Source organism: Rhipicephalus sanguineus, chromosome 3, assembly GCF_013339695.2.
Source record: "Rhipicephalus sanguineus isolate Rsan-2018 chromosome 3, BIME_Rsan_1.4, whole genome shotgun sequence".
In the NCBI taxonomy this organism is placed as follows: Eukaryota; Metazoa; Arthropoda; class Arachnida; order Ixodida; family Ixodidae; genus Rhipicephalus; species Rhipicephalus sanguineus.
In genome coordinates, this window is record NC_051178.1 from 183902556 (window position 1) to 183922359 (window position 19804).

General features: G+C 47.4%; 1 protein-coding gene across 2 annotated transcripts in view; it reads right to left on the bottom strand.

The window, feature by feature from the left end:
* Positions 1 to 4295: 4295 nt before the first annotated feature.
* The window catches only part of LOC125756160 (excitatory amino acid transporter 2-like), a 64792-nt gene continuing 49283 nt past the window's right edge, over positions 4296 to 19804 (bottom strand). Inside the window, exons 3-10 of one of the 2 annotated variants that reach the window (XM_037653503.2) lie at positions 14504 to 14714; positions 11496 to 11538; positions 9784 to 9886; positions 8852 to 8978; positions 7587 to 7820; positions 6332 to 6526; positions 5406 to 5540; positions 4296 to 4588 (exon numbers count right to left, since the gene is read on the bottom strand). In XM_037653503.2, the coding sequence (XP_037509431.2) occupies positions 4429 to 4588; positions 5406 to 5540; positions 6332 to 6526; positions 7587 to 7820; positions 8852 to 8978; positions 9784 to 9886; positions 11496 to 11538; positions 14504 to 14714 (1208 nt within the window). In that variant the 3' untranslated portion in view covers positions 4296 to 4428. The remainder of the gene's footprint in view (positions 4589 to 5405; positions 5541 to 6331; positions 6527 to 7586; positions 7821 to 8851; positions 8979 to 9783; positions 9887 to 11495; positions 11539 to 14503; positions 14715 to 19804) is intronic. The other variant, XM_049413695.1, reaches the window with a different exon arrangement.

The following is a 19804-nucleotide window of genomic DNA, read 5'->3' on the forward strand; positions in this document are numbered from 1 at the left end:
TTTAGCGCTTACTCTTTTACCGTTCATGGATGGCCAACTGGCCCAACTGGCCCAATTTAGCAGAGCAGTCCGCTCTGCTAAATCACGATGTATAGCATTTCACCTTTTCTTATCTGTCCGTGACAATGCGAAACACGAACAGCGGGAAAGGATAATTACATACTTTACTCTTGACGAAGGTTGAGGATTTGAAGAGAGATCTGGATGATTTAAATTGCTAAAGCGTGATTTGGGCCTTAGGGTTCGTCCAAGCCTCATTCAAGCTTCAGTGTGTTGCAGCCTGAGAATTCAGGGGCGCAGTCATGTCGTGTTTTATTAAAGCAAAGCGCTCTGTCTGCCATTCTGTGTTCATGCGTGCTTTCTGTCTGTCTGTTCCTCCAGCATCGGTTGACATCTCGAAGGATATATTTTTAGATACGCGGGTGGAGGTTACATGTGCATCGAATGCTAGTACTACGAAGTGCCTTATAATAAACCCTGCATACTGATCAGCAATGTAGCGCCACTAAGCGCACCTGTTCTGCGTAATCATGCAAAAAATTCCCACACAAACCTTCAATACGTGATAGTGCATCATCGGTGTATCTAAGGCGAATGGCCCTCTTTACATAATGTCGTTGTGTATTTGACTAACCTTTTTTTTTATTCCATTGCATTCCATCAAGTTGTTCGATGTGTGCAAATGTAGGTTTGTACTTTTTCTCGGTCGAGTCTCTCGAGTGATGTGCGTGCTACTGTGACACATACTATTTCTCCAGCAAGCATCGTAAAGTGCGTTTGTCTTAGCGACACTGTTGGATAGACCAAACATCTATACGTGATGTAACTGCTTGATTTGGTGTTGGTATGTTAGCATAGCTTGAGAGCGGTGCCGGTGCTTTGACATCAAAATATAAGAGAGAGAGAGAGAGAGATACGAAGAGGAAAGACAGGGAAGTTAACCAAGCTTTGGCTTGGTTGACTACCCTGCACTTGGGGTGGGGGAAGGGGAAATAATAGAAAAGAAAGGGTAAAGAAGAAAGAAGAAGAGTAAGAAAGGGATGGATGAACAGTTTGAAACTACACAACACGAACTCGCGCTGTTAGTTCACAGGCGCTCGTGAAGTCCGGTGGTCCTCAAGAAGCACAAGAGGGCTTTCGTGGCCTTGCGCATATGCGAGACCGTAGGCCAAGGTCCCAAGATCTTCTTTTCTGTCAGCGGTCTTGAGTCCAGGTGACGGAGCTTGACTTCCATACTAAGTCGTTGAGCTTCGTATGATGGGCAGTGGCATAGAATGTGTTCAAGCGTCTCCTCGCAGGCGCAAATGTTGCATAAGGGGTGCTCAAATGAAAAGGTGCGAAACGTCGTAACAACATGAGCGTTTAGATAGATGCCTATGCCGCTATGGAGGAATGTAGCGAGACATCTAGGGATGCGATTGGAGTACCTGCCATGGACCGGAGCATGCGGGGGCACCAGCATGCGCAGAAGAGAGCAGAGCCTCTTATAAAGAGCGCCGTCTAATTGCATGACGCGGCAGCGTGTGTGAGGGCAGGATGGCGTTCGCATTGCTAAATTCGGCGATTGAGGAGTAGCGGGACGGTGTCCGTTTTGTTAAACCGACCACCACTGATCGCCTTTGATTTCCACGTGTCTGGTCCCCTAAAAAAACACATGAAAGGGAAGCGATTCAACTTTCACGACCAGCACAAGGACGCTGTGAAGGCCTGGGTCTCGTTATGGTGGCATAGTCTCGTCACGGCCACAGGAATTCTGGGAACAAAGAATCCTTCGGCTCGTTCATCAATGGGATCGTTGTGGTCAGGCACATAGTGTACTGCACCTTGAATAAAGTCTTATTCATACTCAGTGTCGTTTCGTACCTTTTCATTTGAACACTCCTTGTAGCATTATGTGAAAGTTATACTGGATAAACGTTTTGCGAGATTGTATATTGTACCAAATAATTGCAACTGCACATTTCGCTGTTAATTTTGTAGCATTTAATCAACGGCTTCACTGAATCTTCACTTAAGCTTCGCTTCAGGCAAACGTAGACTACTAAGATGTTTGATCTAACTGTATAATTTGTTGGTACTTTTTTTTATTTCACCGATATAAACTCAAAGGCACTTCATCGTGTTTTAGACTGTTCTGTAAGTGCAATCACGCCGACGCCGTTCACGATTTTCCCCTGGCGAGATCCTTACGTCCAAGTTTAATGCCAGGCGGCCGTTTATTGCAGTCATTCATGCACGTTCAAAGACACACTTCAGCAAGTACACACATCTGGGCAGCACGTGAAACAGGTACAGCATACCTTAGGACACTGTGGCCGCGAGACATGCTGCACTTAAACGCTGACAGTTGGCACGCTTCCTTTCGGGGCGTAATTTTCAGAAAATAAAATAGCGAGAGGGAAACGCATGCGCGTCAGAGCAGTCAATCGGGCAAATTCTGCGTGAATTTGCTGAATAAATCCAGTAGTGTTAAGTAGGAATGTGCGCTATCGTTAAATCAATTGGGGGCCTTGTACAGAGGACCATTTATAATATTAGATGAGAGGCCTTATGCAGTTTGGAATGGGGAGGGGCGAAGGGGACGCCGTTGATCCACTCTCTTTCCTGAGTTGGAGATGACGGCATTGACAGCGCGTGTAGTGGCGTACTCGTGCGTGACGTCACTGTGCGACTGCGTCAATGTCGGATGGAGAAAGAAGAAGGGGCACAAATTCGAACCCGAAAAACGAATAATCCTTCATATCGAACATGGATTCACCGTTACTCATGCAAGACCACTTCCTCACCGCAAGGGGTATTGGATATATCGAACTAAGTGTGTCGGATGCCATTGTCATGAAGCTTTTTGACTGTTGTGAACGCTGCGTACAAGAAAACGTGACTTTTCTACTGTAGACTCACTTTATGAGGTTGATTTGTCCCTCCTTGCGTCAACGTTGAGGAGCATAGACTGTAGCCGGTCTGCACAATCTCGTGTATTCAGAATGCTAGTTGGACTGACGCGAAATAGTTTTTTTTTAAAAAGACGCGGACGAGAGATCACTGCCTACTACGCGTAGTCATGTTTTCAATAATTTGAAAGCCTTCCGTGCTTCTTTTCATGCTTGGAGATAAATCAATACGTAACAAAGGACTCGTGAAATTTCGTTTAAATTTGATATAGTGGAGTTTGGGTATATCGAGCTACCTTATATATCAAACTATTTTTTCCTTAGTATAAACGTAGGGTTCTTCGTTATACCGGGTTCGACTGCATGGGCAAAGTGAAACTCGAGGATTGCTGTCAAAGGGAGCGGCTGTCGCCAACTACGCTTGCTCGCAAATACGAACACACACACACACAAACGGAATACTACACTTCTGAAGGAATACTCATGGAACGACTAGCGCACTCGAGAACATAACATGAACGACAGATAATTCGCTCACACGACAACGGAGTCTTGATTGTGTATGCTTAAATGCGATTAATAAAACGTGACGCGAGGGAGGAGCGCAAAGCGAGGCATAGGCGCAATGATTTGGTGATTCCGCTCGTGAGTGGATAAGCACGAGCAATAATGCTAAAACCGTGACTTCATGTCACGTTGTGCAGGGATAGATGATCTATCAAGAAATCACTCACCCAGGGCTGAATGGGCGCGGTTATGCAAAGCTTTCGTTCCTAGTTTATGGGAGAATAATAAGATGGTCGCGTTGCATTGGGACCTTGTATATACGCATATTCTTCTCAAACAGGGAGCGTGCGCTTTGCCGTTTTGGCGGGCAAAAGTTGACTGGCACGGAGTGCGAAGCAGCGAACGTGAACATGCGTACAGGTTGTCGCGTTGCTTGGCCGCAACAACCACATCGCACATTATTAAGTCGCAGATTGAAGACAGAGTGAGTAAAAAGTTCTGTCTTTACTGACTGACTCATTATGTTGCACGTTACAAAGCAAGCCGCGACCAACGAGAGAAGTTGTAAAGGAGAGCTGAAAGCTACACTTGACCGCCTGCGGTTTCCTAACGCGTATTGCTTTTAGAACACATAAGCTGAAGCTTTAGCATTCATTCAGAGCATGAGGACGTAGCTGCACCGGATGGGAATCTAGCCGGCGACCTCGTAATGACTTTCAGGGTGTCACGCTCAGCCAGCGTGGAGACTTGTGCGATAGTGAGAGTCACTAAGGCTAGCTTTGCGAGAGGGTAAGGTAGAACGCGTAGGAAAGGGGGGGGGGGGGGGGGGGTGCGTGATCTCGGCGTTAAAATACACCGGGTAAAACGCGTTGGCAATGTGATACATAATAAAGTTGGTACTGATGTACTACATCTTGCACTGTGCGAGTTCGTTGCATTGCGGCACGCTTTCTTTTTTTTTTCGTAGCACCGCGTACGAATGAGAATCGTTGTGAGCGTTCTTGGATCGTATGTAGTTGCGGGATTTCGATCACAGCGTCGAGTCTCGCAGTTTCTCGGCCGCTCCGTCGTCAGCGGCGACGACGACGACCTCGTTGAGTTCGCAAGGCTTTTTCCGGAAGCATATGTGGTCCACCAATGCGCTCGTGAAGCAGTCGCCCAAGCAGTTGTTTGTCGTCCGCGCGCGGTCGCTGCACAAAAGGAGGAATTGAAATCAGGTTAAATAATAATAAAAAAAACACACTGCACGATTCATAAGTTATTACTTTAACTTGGTTTGATATGCATTTTCTACTTCTTAGGCGTAAGCGTACACCGGGCTTCTGAATGAAAGTTCGAAATTTCTCCTGCTTATCTCTCACATTGTCCATAATGCCAGACCATTACCCCAGAAACAGGTATTATCTGCCGCTTCTATAGGGACGACCTTGAAGCGAGGACGTATAAGATGATAACGGTGATTCATTTTTTTTATGGCGCGTAGCCCTTATTGGGGGACGGGCGAAGAATCGGGCGACAGGAGGTATAAGACAAAGATAAGGAGGGACAGAAGACGTAATTTAAGTTACCATATTGAATAAACGAACATATTAAGAGTGTGAGAAATATATAAGAGGGCAGATAATAGTTCTGCGCATCTTTCCTCGTTTTTGTGTTATCTTGGACCTTCCAGTACGTCACATCGCTAGTACGAGCTCTGCAGTGACTATTAGTGCCACCTGACAAGATTCGTAGCGGTTATCACAGTGTTACAGTCAGCGACAATTGGACTTCGTTAGTTGCCACCTCTTCCAATTTTATAAGCCATCGATACGACCAAATGCAGTCGTGGCCTTTAGGCAAACCGAAACTCTGCTGCTAGGGAGGATAATGTCAGTACCGCCGGTAGCACTTATATGGGCGGGACAACGAACTGTCTATCGCTTGCTGAACTGACTTTCGCTAACTTGATGGTACTGTTTACTGCTGAGCTATTTGGCTGGGTATGGACAGACTGCGCATACTCACAGTAGCCATTCGACGGTGAACAGGAGGCTGACGTCGCTGACCGGTGCGCCGATAACAGACAGCGTCATCACCATGAGGAAGAGAGCTGCGCTGGGAACCGATGTCGCTGCTACGCTCACAGCTGTCGCCGTGATTCTGCGCGAAAGTCGAGACCACGGCACAACTTAAGCACGAGACTGGAACAGTAAACTGTAGTGCCAAGCATGAACAACAAGAGAAGCTGTAATATGGCGAAGTTCTCATGACGGCCAGCGCAAACAAGGCACGAAACACGAGAACGTAGTACACGACACGGGCGCTGATACGTTCTTGTGTTTTGTGTCTTGTATGCGCTGGCTTTCATGAGTTGCTCCAACTACCCTAACTCGCTACATTAATGGAGAAGTTGGTATGTGATACTGGGATGCCCCGCGAAAAATGAGAGCCAGGACAACGCGAACACATGGGGCTGTGTGGTCCGCGTGTCTGTCCAAAATTTTTTAGCGTTGCCGGCGCCAAGTTGTCTTTTCGTCCACTTTACTTTCTTCATATTTATATCGTATTTATTACAATATGGTTAATGCAGTAAAATTACCGTGCCTTATACTTTCCTTGACTTCACTATCTGTTGGTTTTCATTAAGGTTACAGACTATACAGAACGACACAGAACAACCGCGATGGCCCTGTGTACTTTTGTGTAATCTGTAGTGTGCGTTCGCTAGCATTATAGATTAACTGAGCCAGTATCAAGTAGCCCAGCTGAATGCATCAACGAGTTATCCGCATAGGACAAAGCTACAAAGGAAGCGTATAAAGATTTCTCAAAAAGAAAGCTTTGCCGTTGAAGGAAAACTTGTCCCGGTCCATTTTCCACCATTGCAAATGTTACCCGCTGAAAGGGCTCTGCGAGTGACGTTCAGCTTCGCGAGGAGAATGCGCACTCACAGGACAGCGAAGTAGTCTCCCGACGAGATGGCGATGTCGTTGAGCTGCGCGATGAAGATGCTGCAGACTGTGATGAAGAGTGCAGTGCCGTTCATGTTGACCGTGACGCCGACTGGCACCACGAACCTCGTGACGCGCTTGTCGAGCCCACAGTTCTCTTCCAGGCACTTGAGCGTCAACGGCATCACCGGTGCACTGCGCATGCGCGGTCGCATAGGATGCGACATTCAATCACATTTTCACTACGTGCTAGTGCAGTGAGAAAGGCAATAACATAACCCTTAAGCCAAGCTTTTTAGAAGTTAAATGGGAGATTGATTCATTGATTGATTGATTGCTTATATCTTTATTGCTCCACAAGAGGGGAACCGATCCGGAGGTCTGTTACGCTGCCTGCAGGAAGTCGGCGGGGATACCTTGGGATGCCGCGGCCTCAAATGTGTGTGAAATGATTCGGCGTTGTTGGGCCTATATAGTCGGAGGTACGCAGGAGGGACTCCCACGTGTCTACTGTCTGTGAAGCGTCAGCGTATTGTGGACATGTTTTCGCCGTGTGTGAGAGGGTAGCTGAAAACATGTGCAATTCAACATGGGGCCGGTAGCTTTTCTTATCCGGAGAAGAAGGTAGATAAAAATTTTACAAATAAACGTGAACGTTTCACTACTTGCTTCATCTTTCGATGCAAGACACGGTTGACTCAACTCGATAAATATGCCCAAACAAAGAGCGCGTAGTGAAACGGTTTTTCCCTGTAGATGACCCACACCCTCTTGCTTGCCTTGCCTTGTTTGCAGCACGCCTCGCGGCGGTGTCTAACATATCTGATGTATACACGCGTAACTCTTATTATTACATGCTCTGTGAGATTCTTTGAATGGTACTACAGCTACGTAAAGTAAGATATTCGTCAACTAGGCATGGTGTTTAACCGACGGTATGCGCCATATCTTTTACCTATTTGTCGGTGCTACCATCTTATATATGAAGATTAATTTCGCTGCTCTGAATCCGAACTTATTACGAGAAATGCCGAGAAAGTGTACCGAATTCATTCGTATATGATCTTCGCACAAGAAATTTTTTACTTGAGTCCGCGTTAACCACAACTAAAGTGAACGCGATAATCTGACCCACTGAGTAAGAAACCTTTTATTGACCACACGGATATGCGGACAGCAAAGCTGCATGTTACTCGGGAGGGCAACTAGCGGGGCCGCTGCAGTGAATTATGGCGCGCGATTCGTGTTGGCGTACCTGGCGGCCGTGACGAAGGCGCACAGTCCCACGTACGCGAGCTCGCCGAGAAACTTGAACGGATTCTTCCGCGTCACCAAGAAATACAGCAGGCACTCGACCACGAACAGTTCGACGGCGAGACCCGACAGCACGGTGGCGACGAGTAGCGCCATCTGGTGGAACAACGCCACGATGCTGCCCACCGAAAGGATGCGCGCGCACAGCAGGCTCATCACTCCCACTGGTGTCATCCTGTGGAGAAAAAAAAATTGACGAGATCGAGTTGGGACGAGTAATGCATGCAGGAAACGATCGTTTCATTTCCGAAGGACCACATAGGCTAAATAAACAGAATAAATTCTGGAGTATTGCATGCCAAAATCACGATATGATCAGGTGGCATGGCATAGTACGAAGCATCCGAATTATTTTAGACAACCTCCCTGGGGTTCTTTAGCGTGCACTTATATCTAAGTAAACAGATGTTTTTGAATTTCATCTCCATCTAAATGCGCCCGCCGTGGCCGGGAATAGATCCCACGCCCCTAGAGCTCGTAGAAGCGCGACACCTGAGCCACTAAGTTATACCAGGGAGTATGACCCTCACTGTTAATCTGCAAGACCGTCGTAGGCTAGACATAATAAACTGGTCAGCAGTAGCACTTGAAAAGCACGCACGGTTTCTTACCTGGACTATCGATTGTGTTCGAAATAAGCGAAAAGTAGTAATAACAGAGGTAGCATTAACAAAGCTTAACTGTAGTAACTTATGTGGAGAAAGGTGCCCCCCGTAATAAAAGCACTCTTTATCTCCATACCCCTTTCGCCACATTAAGAAAATTTGCAGAGAAGAAGAAATACTGTAGAATACAACTTGTGCAAAAAATGCTACCGAATTTGCAGTGGGGGCTACTTATACACACTGAATAGTAGTTTGTGTGAAATTAAGGGGCTGCATTGACGTGTAATAACAAAGTGACCAGTTATTCCAAGCAGTGAGGACAAACTGAAACAAAACGAGGTTTTGTTTCAATTTGCCCGTTACTGTCAAAGGTTGTCATGTTTTCAGTACTTGTATTCGTGGATGAGCAAAAAAAAAAAAAGGAGTGACTGCATAATTCGAAGACGCATTGCACATTCATGCTATGGCCAGTTTTATCGAATGAGAGGCAAATCGAAACGCGCATTCATGCAATGGCCAATTTTTTTTTTCGAATTAGATGTAAATCAGAACGTTAGTTGGCACCCTGAGACAAGGCAGCAGCTGGCACTGTGCGACTCACCACATGACAAGGAAGACGAGCTTCATAATGACCACGTCCAGTGCCGCGAAGAACTGCTTCAAGATTTCAACTGGCTTGCCGAGTGTGCCTAATGCGCCCCCGAAGACGACGCAGAAAACGATTAAGCCTGCGAAGTAGAGATAACGATTATACCGCGTGGAGAAGGGATCTCTGGGATTTTGAGAAGCGGAACAACGCACGTTCCATCATGCACGTAAATCATTGAGGCAACAGCTCCATGTTTAAGCCACCTGCTTTCGCGCAGTGGATATGCGCACTGAAAGAGAAAGCAACTATTCGTCTTGATGAGACACCAGCACTCACTGTAACCGCAGATGTGACACAACACACTTCGCTGAAAGGACATAAGGCACACGTACATGCAACAAGAAGAAAGCGTATGATTGAGTAGTGCGACTGCTGAATGGACAGTGAGATTTATTATAGAATCAAATTGAAAGATACTCTCTTTTCAGAGTTTATGTAATATTTGATATGCCTGGAAAAGGGAGACACAGGAAAAGGTCAAGCTGTACAACTCACATAACCTTCTCTTTTCCTATCCTGGATTATGACGGGTATGCAGCCGGCAGAAACTTCGATTACCAGCAGTTACTGCTACTTATGCATTCATTTAAAGATGAAGAATGAGAAAAGATCGAGAAATCTTGATGCCAAATTTTCTCGTCCCAGCAGCGCAGTCCACGTAGTACACGTTACTCTAATATGCGGCAGCGTCTTCAACACGGAAGCCAATCGAAACGCGCTTCACGACAGTCAAGTGACTCTTGCAGAAATGTTAACTCATTTTCTGCTTAGCTTCCAAAAGGGGTCAAATGGATAACCGAAGAGAGTCAGGGTACCGTGACCCTCTTTTGACTTTTTTTTTTCTTGGAGCGTACGAGGTATAACAAGGAAGAAAGCTTATTCACCTAAGGAGTTGGTTCCGCTTCTTCTCGACCAGTTCCTCTTCGAAATTTCTTTCGCCTGTTCTCCTCTTATTGAAACATTTTTCTTCTCATACGATGTGTAACCCTGGGGCGAGAAGAAGGTTGAAACGAATAAATGGTCCAGCAGAATTTATTTTGAGGCATTCATGCAGAGTTTCACACCGGTTATCTCTGAGACGCTTTTGTAGTAGCGCTTTAATTCTGTCTGCACGCGTTTTAGTACGAAGAGAACTATAAGGAACGCACGCTTTCGACAGCGCACGAGCAAGAGATGCTGTTCCAATACCTCTTAAATATAAGATTACTGCGCCAGAACTATTAAGTCGTGAAAGGAATAGCGAACTACTACTATAATACGCGCTATTCATTTCACGAATGAAGAGTTCTGGAAAAGTTATAACTATATGATATTTTGTCGACAGTGTGTTGTATCCGCAAGAACGTAGTTAATATTAAACGCAAGGCGCGTTCACTAACGAATATGCAACTCATTCGCATAGTGGATAGTCAAGATAACACACGAGTTGTTACGAAACAGGTCGTGGTGTATAGCAAAAGCCTCTTTTCAAGGAAGGCAAAGACTAAGGAAAGGAGAACCCCGGTATTTTATTCAAAATAAAACTGTTCACAGCCAAGGAACTTTGAGTGGAGGAACATCGCAATTTATAGTAGTGTATTTATATCGAAGCGTTTAGAAAAAATAAGTGTAAGAAACGGTTATCAGTTATAAGATAACGAGTGAACGCACGCTTAATTTAAAGATACTAAACGCTCTGAAAGTAATCCAGAAAGAAAAGGTTTTGAATACCGGTACTGGTAACCAGCGACAACTGAGGAATGTGGCCAGTGGTTCGTAATATTAAACTTAAACGGCCGTCAGTATAAGTACTACTTACTTAGAGAAAGATATTACGATTGATAATTGCGCGTTGTACACTGCATACAAAGGCGAAGAAAGTTATATTTCGAGGCTACCTGGAAAACTTCGTGGTGAACCATATTGCTATAGTTAATAAAATATGAAGCCACTCTGAAATGCTACAGCGCATTTGAAGTGAACAAAAATGCATTAGCATATCACAGAAACAAAAATTACGGCTAAGTTTAAGTAATCTTAACTCGACCCATTCAATGTGAGTCTTTGTAGCCCCAGAGCTATATAAAATCAACTCCTACAAAACTTCGAGACAGGTTTAGAAAAAAAATCGCAGTAAAAAACGAATCAGCATTGTATATCTTTATTATCCCGGAACACTACGCGACAGATGAATAATAGATGAATGTCAATGAGGCATGTTCACAATATTTTTCACATCGTCGAATAATAAAACAAACTAGACGTTACATTCATAACACGTCGCGCCGTCTAACGCATTTTTTATCAATGGCATAATGGCGCAGTACTTTCTATATCCAAACAAGGGAGAAGTTCAGTAGAAGGTGGATGCTTGAAGAGGTTAATATTCTTGGAACACGGGTTTCGCTGGTACCAGCGTTTTGGCAAGTGGTCTTGCCTTCTTGAAGAAGACAAGACCACTTGTCGAAACGTTGGCACCAGCGAAGACACCACGTGTTCGAAGAATATTCAGTACTTGTTACAGGCACATTGATTAAACCCCCGGAAGAACGCTTCGAAATAAAAATAGGGTATTTAGGGCGCGATTATACAGGTATATAAAGCATCAAATAATCACCTGCTCAACGCAAGCCTCTACGAGGTTTTCGGGAAACGCATTTCTGAAAAAAGGCAGCAGCAAGAAGCCAATGTTAGTCAGCACGCTCAAGCAATTAAGAAAAATTAAGTACCAAGACGACTGCCGTAGCGCTAGCGCTACATGGACATCCAGGAGCGTCCAGGAAGGCAGAGGAAACACGGGAAGCAAGGAACAAATAAACGGGAAAAATAAGAGATAACTTTGGCAACCAAGGGATGCTGCTTTAACTGGTGCTGCCAGCTTTAAGCACGACTTGTACGACAAATCAAACAGCCGAGCGATTCGTTCTTTGCGACTAATTTCATGAAAGAATATGTTGTCTATGACACAATGCACGACCAATTTCAGAAAAACAGCATGGCAGTTCTGTAGAGAGCCTGGTTTACGAGTTTATAACATTGTGCTAAAGAATGTGAAATGCTAACCAATTGTGTAATAAAAATATGCGCTTTTAACATGTCCCTCATTTTTTATACCTGCAATTGAGCGAAAGAACTGCACGTCAAGTTTCCCTGGAAGTGCATAATTTGAACATGCTTTCTCTTATCAAATTTGAAATTTCATAGTGAAGACGAGCTTAAAGCAAGGATCCGAGCATACACTAATGCCTGAACGCTGGACTAGTGCGGAATGATACTTTCATTCTAAGTATGGTTTTGATTAATACACTGATCTTACGTTTAAATCAACCAGATGACGATGCAGAACCGGGTGTATTTCTACATAAATTATGCATATACTGCTATAGTGGCGGCTGAAGCATCGTCAGGTGAAAGCGTCTTGTTTCTGAGACCAATTTGATTTGTGAAAAAAAAAAAAAACCCTCCAAACTTCGAAAAAAGCCGGTGCCGCTGAGATCCAATAATTTCTCTGTCGCAATGATGCGAGGCCAGATCTCCGGCACTTGTACTTTGGAATAAAGAACACATTGAAGAAGAAATGATTACCCGATATTCACACGAGCCCTTCGACCTAAGAACTTTTAAGAACTGTATCCGTATAAGAGATATCCGTAGTTCTCTCTCTCTCTCTTTCTTTTTGCAAGTGACGTATGGAAGACACTAATCTACTGCCATTTTCCTGATACACGGGACAGTCGGTAAAGACAGACCGCATGGTAGATTTTATTTAGGGGTTTTATTTCTATCAAAATGTGTCACTATATTGCTCCGTTAAGTGCTTCAGCAATGCAGCTTGCCGAGGGCGCAGTAATGGTAGGCTCAATCGAAACACCGCAGACGTATTCGGCCGATGGTTTCACCGCAAACTTATCAGCCGTAAATTGCACACGCTGTCATTCGTGCGTGACGCAGGGTGATCCATGTAGCGAGTCTATTCTGAATTGCATGTTCCTACAAGAAGCGACATGTAAAACCTATATGGAATAGACTGCTGAAAAGTATAGGATAAATGCCCAACGTCACGAGTTGCAGTGCAACTTTAAAGCATTGTTGACTTTGTGAATTGCTTTCGTGTAACAAAATTTGGAAGGACGGAAGGAAGGAACAAGCGGAAAGACAGGGAGGTTGGGAACCTCTCAGTGTCTACGGTGTGCGTCTCTATTTCCTTTTCGGCAATTAGCCTGGTAACTATGAGTCGACATTGAGATAAAAGGGGACGTCCACGTTGTGCCAATGAAAACCTTTCGTTCGCGGCTGTATCGCTGCACAGTGGTTTAATAATGATGACCTGAGCGTCGCGTTTCTGTGCAGCAACTTTCACGTTTTTGTTTTGTTTCCTCAGTTTCCTTTGAAACATTTACAAGTTTCGTCGCCCAGACGTTCGAGAAACGGACATTTAATATTGATAGCCCAAGAAACACATTATGCCGCGTAGAAATTTTATCTACATCAAAGTTGCAGAAAATCACAATAAAACGACACGTTCGGCATACTTCGTAGATATTCAACTGCAACTGTACAGCACATTTCTATAAACATAAACATTCGCCGTCACAGCAATATGTTTTTCGCATATTTAATACATCGTTTTACTTATGTTGTTTGTATTACCACTGTACGGGAAAGATCAAAGGTATATCGGGTGCAGAGTTCCAGAAACCTATAGCTCAGTATTTGCTGATACTGGGCACACAGCCTGTATTTTAAATGTGCTACGTGTGCTAATGAGCGCGATGAATGCCCTATGGCTTAGTTTTATTGGCAGCCAGCTAAAACTAAATTTGACACGCGAATTTCTTTTTCGTGGAATCCACACACATCTTAGAAGCTCTTGATAGCACTGTAGATTATGCACTTGTGGCATTATACATTGGCTATTAACGCTGTATCTGTCACCATAATGTGCGCGCCGGAAGTTTCGCAATGTACTGTCAGGCGACAAACCATTCTGGCCTGGTATAATAACGAAAAAGAAAAAAACAAAGAATCCGGGTATTTTAAGTGCCAACACCACCATATGAGTTGGGGGGGGGGGGGGGGGCACAGAAATGATTTCGACCACCCGGGGATCTTTAACGGTCACCTAAGTCTGAGCACGTGGATGCTTTTGAATTTCGCCCCATGAGAATGCGGTCGCCATGGCCGGGGGTCGAATCCGCATCCACGACCGTAGAAACACCTTGGACACTAAGCTAGCAGGTGCGTGCAAGGCTCCAAAAAGCCGCGATTTCACTATCGGCGTACCTTAGTGAACAAGGCCTCGAGATTTCACCTGAGAAATCTGCGTGTAGTGCAGTACAGAGAGAGATAGAGAGAGAAAGAAAGAAAGAGAGAGAAAGAAAACGAAAAGAATAGAGATGAAGATTAGCCACCGCGACGGGCATATTAAGGAACAAACAACCAAGTGATGCTGGTTCAATTGCACCCTTTTCGTGGTCAATATGCGGCTCAAAGTATGGCTGACAACCAATTTGACATGCAGTGATATAATTAAGAACATGAAACGAAAGAATAGAGAGATGAAACAGTAGTAAAAATAGTTGTACAGAAACAACGGAAAACGGAAAGTGGTGAATAGAAACTCGCCTGACGAGGTCCAGAAATGTGTCTAGCAGGTGTGCACTGGCCTTTACTTCGTCCTCAACATCGAGCTCAGACTTGAGCTCGGGGCTTCCGGGATGGATAATGGTGACGAACGACAGCCCAATGAGTGCCGACACGAAGCTGGTGCCGATGAAAATGGCGAATGTCAGCAGGGCCATCTTGCCTTTAGCCTTACCGCTCAGGTTGGCGCTGCCTGTTGAAGAAAAATAAGAGGAATGCATAGAGTACATTTCAAAGACAAAATTATGATTACCAAAAAAGAAGAGCCCTGGGATATTTCAGTTTGTCCACATTACCACCTCGCGGAATCGCGGTAGATGTGGATTAAACTCAGACTTGGCTAACACTTGGAAGTACGGAATTTTCGCGCTGACAGAGACCTCGGTATTGAAAACCGAATTCGGCCAATGGTTGTGTGAAACCTAATTATTGACGGTGTTCAGAAATCTGGGAGTGATATCATAAAGGAGCCAGAGAATAAGGTTGCCAGGTTTGGCTACCTTGCGCCAATTTGGCTATCTTTTGAAGCCGGTGGCAGCCGAAAAAGCGTCCTGGGTACTTAAATATTTTCAGGCTGCCTTGTTCTTCCCTCGAATTGTGCCAAATTATCAATATCTGGTGACGTCGCAGCCGCTGGCACTCGATTATGTAGTATAAAAACACGGCTGCCAAATCGTGCTTCTAACTCCCAAAACTGAATTGAGGACTTGCATTACACATACTATGAACATTACTTTAACGAACTTTCATTACTTTCAGTTGCATAAGCAGGGGTAAGGGGCGATGGTGGATATGATGAAATAAATATAAGAGACTGCACTCTTATAACCTGCCACACACAAAGCACGAAAACAAAAGAAAATGCCTTCAAATACGTGGCTGGGAGTCAACGATAATCGTTGCATGGCTTAATTTTGCAGGCCCCCTACTGCTCAACCCGACTTTAAACCATATAGGGTAAGGCGGGGCAAAATGAGACGCGGGGCAAAACGCGACATTTTGACTTTGCCGCCCTCTATAGCTAATACAAAAAGTTTCTTTTCTTTGTTTCTCTATTTCAGCGATAGGTGCCGGTAGGTTTCGACATTTTATGTGTAAAAGTTGATGATTGCTCACAGCGTTCGCGCGGGAAAAATTGCGCGGCTGATGTCAGTGTGTTCGTGATCCGCCAAAAAGGGTCGAAATTCTGCTCGGCCAAATTTTCGGATCTGTGCATGAAGCTACGCCGGCCTCAGTACAACAATGTAATTATTTATGTTGTTACTTTTGTAGCGAAGCGTTCCTACTGAGTAATGGGTCGTCCTCTCGAGCGCCTTCCAGTGGGTCGTTCTCTTCTCTGAGCGCACGCTCCTCGTGCAGAGTCGGCCCCGCTTTGACTGTCGCTGCCGTGCGCCATCGCTGAGCCCCGTTAATAAACGCCTTGACAATTTGGTGGAGAGTGCTGTGCCCTTTAAACAACTACGGTCCGCATTCGATGCCCTTGGAGCTTCGATCCCGTACCGTGCCTGCTACCATGACTCAAGATGCCGCCCAGCAAACGCCTCCTCTTGCACCGACGCCATGTCCGGGTGTCCCCCGCATCCGCGACCCTCCTATCTTCACCGGCGCGGATGGCACCGACGTCGAGGACTGGCTCGCGATCTACGAGCGTGTGAGCGTCCCCAATAAATGGGACGAGGCAGGCAAACTGAGCAACCTCGTTTTCTACCTGGCGGGTGTCGCAAGCCTATGGTACAACAACCACGCTTCCGATTTCGCTACGTGGTCCGCTTTCAAGACCACCATCATTGACGTCTTTGGCCGCCCTGCCGTTCGCAAGCTGCAAGCCGAACAGCGGTTACGTGAACGAGCCCAGCAGTCCGGCGAGTCTTTCACGAGCTACATTGAAGACGTGCTCGACTTGTGCAAGAAAGCCAACGCAACCATGTCTGAGGCCGACAAGATCCGGAACGTCATGAAAGGCATCGACGACGATGCCTTCACCATGCTACTCGCAAAAAACCCTCGCACTGTGGCAGAGGTCATCACGCTGTGCCAAAGCTACGAGGAGCTACGGCGGCAGCGGCTGATGACGCGTCGACCTCCATCACGCGACGCCGATCTCGCTGGCTTGTCGGCCGTGTCGGACCACTCCGTTTTACTCGCCGAAATCAAGTCATTCGTGCGGGAGGAAATTGCCCGCCAGTTCTCCTTACTGGCCTTCTCTCACCCGCAAGATGTTGTCCAGTCGTCGACCACACTGCTGCCTCCTCTACGCCGGGTTATCGAGCAGGAAATCGCGGAGGTTATGCCGGAATACCACCAACCCCCTCCGGCGTCTGCGCCGCTCAGTTACGCACAAGTTGCAGCCAGGCCGCCCCCAGCGCTCCCTGTGGTGCCCCCGCTAACATACGCTGGAGCCGTCACCAGGCCTCAGGCCTTCGAAGCGAGTGTGCCGGCTGCGTACGCCGACATCGTCCATACGCCCCGACTGCAGCCAACCACGCAGTCGTCATATCAGCAGCCGCCCCGTCCCTCGCGTCCTGCCACGTGGATGGGACCTAGCCCGGCAAACCGCTGGCGCACTTCCGACAACCGCCCGATCTGCTTTGCGTGCGGTTGCGCCGGTCACGTAGCCCGCTATTGCAACCGCGTGCAGCCGCCTCGAGTCGGATCGGCCGTCACCAACCAGTCCAGCCGCCCGTATTATGACCCGCTGCCGCCTATGTCACCGACGTCACGCCCAGGTCCATCTACCCGTCGGTCACCGTCCCCACGACGCCGCTCACTGTCACCGATGCGGCCTCGTCCGGTCGCACGAGACCAGGAAAACTAGTCGTCGCAGTCCAAGAGGCAAGGGCTGCGACGCTATCGAACAGCCAAAGCCCTCAGGAAAGCCCATCAAACGTAGTTGACGTGTTTGTAGATGGTGTGCGCACATCGGCCCTTGTAGACACTGGAGCTGCCGTTTCCGTTATGGACGCTAAATTTAGCCGACTACTACGAAAAGTGACGACGCCACTTTCCGGGCTCTCCCTCCGTACAGCCAGCGCTCACAGTATTCACCCGACAGCGGTGTGCACAGCCCGTGTCATGATTCAGGACGCTCTGTACGCCGTCGAATTCATCATAATTTCCTCATGCTCTCACGACGTCATCCTGGGATGGGATTTTCTCGCCCGTCACGCCGCCGTAATTCGTTGCGCACCAGCCGAAATAGAGCTCTCACCATTCTCAGATTTGACGCCGGCGGACAGTCCACCGGCTGCGACCAAGGTACTCGTCAAAGACGACACCACCCTTCCTGCAAACTCGTCAACGGCTGTGTCAGTCTGCTGCACCGGTCTCGCCGACGCCGTTGCCCTCCTCTCTCCATCTGACCGCGTCTTCACTAGAAAAGGCTTGTTGGTGCCATTTGCGACCGTGAAAGTCATTCAGGGCGACACCGACATTTTTGTTACGAACCCATCCCCGTACATTGTTAGGTTGGTGCGAGGGGAATGTCTCGGCAGAGCTGAAGCCCTCGAAGACGCACAAGTTATGGACGCACCGGGTGACACGCACTGTGCCAACTCCCAGTCGCTCAGTGCTGTTTCCAAATCTGATTCGTCACCCGCTGATTTATTTGGTTCCTCGATTGCTGAACACCTTACGTCGGTCGAGCGTTCCCAGCTTCTATGCCTGTTGGAAGAATTTCGCTCTTCGTTCGATGTAGCGCAAACTTCTCTCGGCCGCACGTCTGCTGTCACGCATCGCATCGACACTGGCGCCCAACCACCACTGCGGCAACGTCCATATCGCGTGTCGCCAACAGAGCGTCGTGTAATTACCGAGCAAGTCGAAGACATGCTTCGCCGCGATGTTATTCGACCCTCAAACAGCCCGTGGGCGTCTCCTGTCGTTCTCGTTGCGAAGAAGGACGGCTCTGTGCGGTTCTGTGTGGACTACCGACGACTCAATAAGATCACCCGTAAGGACGTCTATCCCCTACCTCGAATAGACGATGCCATTGACAGCCTGCAAGGAGCAGAGTTCTTTTCATCGCTCGATTTGCGCTCAGGGTACTGGCAAGTCCCCATGGCTGATGACGCTCGACCGAAGACAGCGTTTGTCACACCCGACGGCTTGTACGAATTCAACGTCATGCCGTTTGGGCTGTGCAATGCGCCCGCGACCTTTGAGCGCATGATGGATACCGTTCTGCGCAACTTGAAATGGCACACGTGCCTGTGCTACCTCGACGACGTCGTCGTTTTCGCCCCGGACTTCTCAACACACCTTCAACGCCTGCGGCAGGTTTTGACGCGCTTGAGCGACGCCGGGCTACAACTGAATCTCAAGAAGTGCCGATTTGCAGCACGGCAGCTGACCATACTAGGATACGTGGTGTCCAAGGACGGCATCCTCCCAGATCCAGCCAAGCTTCGGGCCGTGACAGAGTTCCCCAAACCTACGTCCGTCAAAGAACTGCGCAGTTTCGTAGGACTATGCTCCTACTTTCGGCGCTTCATCCGAAACTTCGCGACTATCATATCACCGCTGACGAAGCTCCTTGGAAGTAACGGGCCCCTCAATTCGTGGTCGTCAGAATGCGACGACGCTTTCGCAAAGCTCCGTCGTTTGTTGACGTCTCCTCCGATTCTACGCCACTACGACCCTACGGCCCCTACAGAGGTACACACGGACGCCAGCGGTGTTGGCCTCGGTGCTGTCCTTGCGCAGCGCAAACCTGGGTTCCCGGAATATGTTGTCGCATATGCAAGTCGTACGCTTACTAAAGCCGAGACCAACTACACCGTCACGGAGAAAGAATGCCTGGCAATCATTTGGGCCCTTACAAAGTTCCGACCTTATTTGTATGGTCGCCCATTTGATGTCGTCACCGACCATCATGCACTGTGCTGGTTGTCGTCATTGAAGGATCCCTCAGGCCGTCTTGCCCGTTGGGCACTTCGCCTGCAAGACTACGACATCCGCGTGCTGTACCGCAACGGACGTCAGCATGCTGACGCCGACGCCCTGTCGCGCTCTCCCTTGCCTGACGACAATGCCCACAACTCAGCGTCTCACTTTGTCGTTTCTTCCATCGATATTCACACCATCGCTACCGAGCAACGCAAGGATCAATGGATTGCCTCACTGATAGACTTGCTGACTGATCCATCGGCCACGCCATCCACTCGCTTGTTGCGTCGTCAAGCCCACCATTTCGCCGTTCGCGACGACCTGCTCCACCGACGCAATTACAACGGCGACGGCCGCCAGTGGCTACTAGTAATACCCCGCAGTCTGCGTTATGACATA